At 35.8% G+C, this 6,064-nt stretch overlaps 2 protein-coding genes across 2 annotated transcripts; both read right to left on the bottom strand.

Moving 5' to 3' along the window:
- Positions 1–4: 4 nt before the first annotated feature.
- LOC113346552 (epoxide hydrolase A-like) lies at positions 5–967 on the bottom strand (the record flags this gene model as incomplete). The annotated part of the gene is made up of 3 exons (XM_026590074.1): positions 579–967; positions 308–490; positions 5–217 (listed from the first exon to the last, which is right to left on the bottom strand). Coding segments are annotated over exons 1-3 (687 nt in total), but the record flags the coding sequence as incomplete, so codon positions are not given.
- A 513-nt stretch (positions 968–1,480) lies between these two features.
- On the bottom strand, positions 1,481–3,807 carry LOC113346553 (probable acylpyruvase FAHD1, mitochondrial). Its single transcript, XM_026590075.1, has 7 exons — positions 3,437–3,807; positions 3,097–3,262; positions 2,937–2,989; positions 2,759–2,821; positions 2,546–2,596; positions 2,274–2,391; positions 1,481–1,906 (listed from the first exon to the last, which is right to left on the bottom strand). The coding sequence occupies exons 1-7, from the start codon at positions 3,548–3,550 to the stop codon at positions 1,791–1,793; spliced, it is 681 nt and encodes a 226-aa protein (XP_026445860.1). The 5' UTR covers positions 3,551–3,807; the 3' UTR covers positions 1,481–1,790.
- Between the last annotated feature and the right edge of the window lie 2,257 nt (positions 3,808–6,064).

The raw sequence follows: 6,064 nt of genomic DNA on the forward strand, positions 1-6,064 counted from the left end.
AGTTGAATCCTCCGGTGAAACCTGACTTTTCGTATTTACTAGTGTAATAACAAATGTCTTCTTCGGATAACCATGAAGGCAATGTAATTGAAACATCGGTTGGAAACCCCTCATCTTTTGATATCATAAGTGGAGCTGGACTGTGGCGTGTCAGAAAGTTCTTGAGGATTGTTTCTGTACCAACCCGGGCGAATACAGCTTCCATCTCTCCAGGCTCCTGTATATAAAAGAGAACGGAAATAAGTGAAACAGATAGCATGGAAATTGGGAACATGCACATAAATTTCAAGGCCTAAAGAAATCAAACCTGAAAGTGGATTATATAGTAATCATTGCCGTACATAGCTTTTAAGGCGTCAAGTGGTTTCATGGTAGGCCTTCGAGGAGTAAAGGCGACACTAAGGTTCACCAAAGCCTTAACCTTGTCTGGCCTAAACAAGCAAAGATACCAGCTGATGATTGCACCCCAATCATGTCCTACCACAAACACCTGCAGCAACAAGAAAAAACCATTAGCTCTTTTTCTCCGATCATAACTTTGAAATTTCAAGAAAACAAGGGGTTGTCTTAATCCTAACCTTGTCTTGACCAAGGGTATCAATGAGAGCAACAAGATCACCAACTATGTGAAAACATGTATAAGACTGTGGGGAAGTGGGTGCATCCGTATCGCCGTAACCGCGTAAATCAGGAGCTACAGCTCTGAAACCAGAAGCAGCTAAAGAGAGAATCTGATGTCTCCATGAATACCAGAGTGATGGAAATCCATGAACCAGCAAAACCACTGGACCTTCCCCTTTCTCTGCTATATGCATTTTGATTCCATTCACATCAACCATTCTATGGCTTATCCCCATATCCTCCTCCATTTTTCAGACACACACTCTAGATCTCTCTGTGTTGTTTTGATTTTGCTGTCTTTGGATGGGTTAAGGAGGAGGATTTATATAGAAACCTGACCGAAGTTTATGTTTAAAAATAAAAACTTTAAATAAATTTCTCCATATATTATTATTCTCATTGAAAACGTTCTTAATGGTTATCCCCGTTGAACCACCTAATAATAAAGGAACCGTGTATCATACAATTAAGGTGGATTCCAAACAAGCAAAGTATACCCACTACAAATCCAAAGTATTATTACTACAAAATTAAGAAACATGTGCCCTGGGAATTCTATGTTGCAACAACTACTGAGGCAGGTATTAGATGTCTGGGCATCACATGCAGGCACTATTTGGTACGCCTTTGATTTGATGCTGGCGAGTTTGGTATAAAGGTCATCCCAATAACTTTACCACTGTAAAAGTCATCAGGATTCACACCCATTTATCAATGGAAATGGACCAGTGTAGGCACGAAAGCTAACTCCAGGACAACATATAGGTATTAAACAACAGGCAGTTTTCTTGGGTCCGGCTGAAACGTTATACAGCAATGGTGGAAAGTACTGATAAGATAATACAGCAGACACTGAAAGTTTTAAACTCATGTCAATCTCTCATTTACTTTAGGTTTTGCAGGGATTCATAAAAGTACAAGAGGTTGAATAGGTTATAATTTGCAACAACAAATCATTATTCAGCAATCTTGTAACTTTACAAGAAAGATGGATATACAAAATCCAACAGGCCGAAGTTGTATGTTAACATTCTTATTGGCACTACAACTATTTTTGAGATAACATTACTGTGTAAAAGTTGAAATGAACTGATGAAAAACGAATTACTCGTACACGTGTCAGAGCTGCCATTACTACAGCCAGAGGTGGTGGTTCATCATCTCAAGTCTCAACCACCTACTTGTCTTCTACGTTTCTCTACATCGAAGTAAATATCCATGAGATCTGTTATACCAGCTGTTATCTTTTGCCCTGCTTTCACAGGCCCTACACCTTGTGGAGTGCCTACACAGATCACCATTAGGCATATAGGGTGAGCACGAAATTTTAGAAAGCCGAGCAGGAGAAAATAATAATAGAACACTTGCTGAAGCCAAGGACCAGAAAGAAGGAATGATCCAGGTCGTTGCATAGAGCGTACGATTGTGGGTATGAGGGGCAAAATGGAGATTTTCTTCTATATAGGGGAAGACTTGAGAGTGTTTATCAGACAAACAGGGTTAGGAAGGAAATAGGTCTATAACCCCACATGCCCTGTGCCAATACGTCAAGGTGCTATTGGAAATATTGAGAGCACACCCATTATTTGCCTCCAACAGAAGAGAACTTCAGAATACTGCTAAACAAAGCGGAGAAAAGAATTGTGTTATACCTGTTAGTATGACATCTCCCTCTAGAAGTGTCATGATAGAGCTTATGTAACTAACGAGAAAAGGAATCTTAAAGATCATATCTTTGGTTGACCCTTTCTGTCTGGATTCTCCATCTACCTGTGGAGACAAGGAAACCAATCAGCATCGATGTAGTTATGAGTCAGTTAGAGGATCACACACAACATGGCGTCTGAACAAACTGAGAGCTACTTTATAGAGACGGAGCAGGAAATCTGTAGAAAATAAACTAGAAGGATAAGCGTAAACAAACCTTCAACCATAGCTCCAAGTCGTCCGGGTTTGGAACCATTGATTTGGGCAACTGCAAAGGACATTAAGTTGCGAATATGAGCTGATATTTCTAGATTTTAACAACGGCTAAGAGTTTGATGTTATTTTCTCACAATTTACTTCTTCTTTCCAAAATTCGAATTATAAAAACAAAGCGGTGAAAAGAAAGACACGAAGAAGCTATTGTTCTTACAACTGAACTAATTGGAGTGAATGTGTCTTGCCCTTTAGCCACTGTCCACGGAAGGCCTGAAGCCTGACAAAATTTACCCAACAAGACCATTAAAAACAGGTAATAAATATGATATATACCATATTCATGTCGATCAACAAACATACACATAACTATAATATGATTAAAGAGGCATTACCTTAGCATTAGATTGTATCTCCCTCGCTGTCATATCCAAGGCAAGCGCATAACCTAAAAGAAATGCAAAAATAAAGCATCAAAATTGACATGCCATTTGCGATCTTGCATCAAACATTACATTCAAGACAAAGCAATGAGCAATGGGTTTCATTTCATACCTCCAACATAATCCATAGCAGCTGCTTCAGAAACATCTCTCGCTTTCCGTCCAATAACAACCCCTAATTCCACTTCATGATCAAGTGATTCTAGAGGATATGGAATTTCAATTGTTCCTCCATTTTGCAAATATGATGATGTTGGTTTCATAAACAACACCGGTTCCTAAAACAAGATAATACCCACAACATATTCGTCAAAAATACACAAAGAACAAATCCATCAGATTTGACCAAATATCATTTCTACAGAAGATGGATTAAAAACCCAGAATCTGAATGATCTGATTGATCAAATTAGAATCTAAAAACAACCCAGATTAGGAATCAGAGATCAGACCTTAGGGACGGCGTTGCCGAGTTCTTTAGCATGAGCAGCATAATTTCTACCAACAGCAACAATTTTAGTACCCATTGAAAGAAGCTTCATATACGCAGATGCAGCAGTTGCCATAAATTTCAAACCTTGTTCTCTCTGAAAATCGAGTAGTTCCGATTCCGAGATAGACTCTTGACGGGTACTTTGTAACACAATAAAGACAGGAATAGGACCTAATTCCTCTCAAATGGACCACCTTGTTACGTTTTATTTTTCTTTTTTTATATCTGAATCTGGCATGTCTCCCTCGCTTACTCGTCGCCCCACCTGCTCTGACTCACCACTAATGGTTCATCCCATTCTGATATAACCCACCGTTTCCAAATGAGCTTCTTATTCTGCATACTTAGGGTTTAGATGGGTGACATATATTGGTATAACGTCTTCGGGAGGCTCAAAAATGAAACCAAAGAAAGGTAGGTGTGGAGTAAAAAAGAAAACCTATTATAGGGGTTCCAAAACTTTGGTTTTGAGGACTCACAAAATGACAAAAAACCGGATCATCAAATAGTATCTTCAAAACCCCTTATCCCAATGATTAATTAACATTAATAATTAGGTTAACCAAAATTAAATAAGATTAGTTATAAGATTAATAATTAAATTAATAACAAGATTAGTAATAAGATTAGACTAATCATTTGATTTATAGTTAATATTTGAAAACCAAAATCACAATTTCACATATTTTTTTCTTCTAAAAACAGAAGTTACGGTTAGGTTTCCTAACCATATATGAGTTCATATTTTCCCAATCGTATACAAAGCCAGTGTAACTTACGGTTGGGTTATCCAACCGTATACAAAAGTTTAGTAAATCACTTACGGTTGGGAGTTCATATTTTCCAACCGTAGAAAATTTATACGGTATGAAATTAATATTTTGCCACTGTAAATCAGTCCTACGGTTGGGAAAATCAATATTTCTCAATTGTATTCAATTCTGAAACTAATTTTTCATTCTCTAATTTAATCAAATCTAACCTCTTCATGAGATCAAAATCAATAAAAAAGGGTTGGGTTTTCGATTTTTACCCATTTAAAGTTATTATTTGCTGAGAATCGACGTTTAATTGTCATTAAAGGAAAAGAAAAAAAGAAGAAGAAGAAGAAGAGGCGGAGGTGAAGAAGAAAGGAAGAAGAAGAGACGGGTTTTCTTTTTTTTTTAAAAGGTTTAGGTTTAGTTTTTGATTTAGTTAATTTAGGTTTGATAATTATTTTGGTTATCTAACGATATTTTTGTATTTTTGATAATAAATTAGGTCCCCCTCATCCATATTTAGGATAGTAGAATCCATAGGAGCCCTCAAAACCAAATCCTTGAAGCCCCTATAATAGATTTCAAAAAAAATGTATAACATGATAAATAGAGGTCTAAATCTTTGCTTAATTATTCCGCATATGTATAAAATTTCTTTTTTCTTTCTCTATTTTGTACCTGCTCCTTCAGTATTCATAAAATGTTATCACTAACGTAACTCTACTGATTAATGTTGAATTTTTCCAAGTTGGAGTTTCTAGTCTTAGACATATATGGGAAAAAAAATAACTATTTATCTTGAGGTTTGGATGATGAAATGCACCTTAATGCCACTTCATTGGAAAATATGATTGTTGTCGGCATCGATGACTTTTTTGAAGATCGCTCGGCAAAATTAACGTTACCGTCGTCACCACGACGAAGCGTTGAAGGCGCATTATCTAATGGTGAAAGATAATCTCTCACATAATTTCAATCGGAAAACAACCTTGATGATTCACTGATACTTCTGAAATCTTGTGAACGGATGTGCATCCATTCGTACCTAGCACGTGGAAAAATACTATCTTCTAAGTTCTGATGATTAAGGATTTTTTCTAAACTAAACTAGACCACAATTAATACGAATCTTTAGTGTTAGATATCACCCATTCGAGGTTTCATCAAGATGACAACCAAGAAAAATCAAGGCAATGGATCGATTTTTTAAAGATTCATCATTGCAAAAGACACTTGTTCTATACTCTATTTAACCTTGAAAACCTAAGAAAAATAGTTTTTCTTTTTTCTGTTTTTTGTATATATCTAGAACTTGGATGTCCAACTTGGAAAGTTTTGACACTTGCTATGTTTAGTTAAAAAAAAATTTATATAGAGCCATTTTATTATTATATAACTACGTGCCGAGGTACTCACAAATATACTAATATTGGACGGGAAAGGAAAAAGAAAATGAAATAACAAATATTAAAGAAAATGGAAAATAACAAATACTAAATTAGGTGTTAAACCAAACACTTATATACAGTAATTGAAAGAAAAACGAGATTGCTAGCTAGTTGTAAATTAAGCACCTGGATAAAAAAGATTAAAATAAAAATATATTGCGTGTTGTTGTAGATAAACAAAAGTCAATACAGAGATAAATTGAGAAAAAAACAAAGGAATCTCTTATTAATGGATACAGATTGTACATAGATTATGGCTTTATTTATAGGCTAAATAAAAAGGGGATTCGTTACGTACATTAAGTTTCTAATGCATGCACACTAAATCAGTGATTACATAGTAGTGAATATCATGTAAACATTACACCAAGGGCCATTTAA

Source organism: Papaver somniferum, unplaced genomic scaffold (assembly GCF_003573695.1).
Source record: "Papaver somniferum cultivar HN1 unplaced genomic scaffold, ASM357369v1 unplaced-scaffold_998, whole genome shotgun sequence".
Classification (NCBI taxonomy): domain Eukaryota; kingdom Viridiplantae; phylum Streptophyta; class Magnoliopsida; order Ranunculales; family Papaveraceae; genus Papaver; species Papaver somniferum.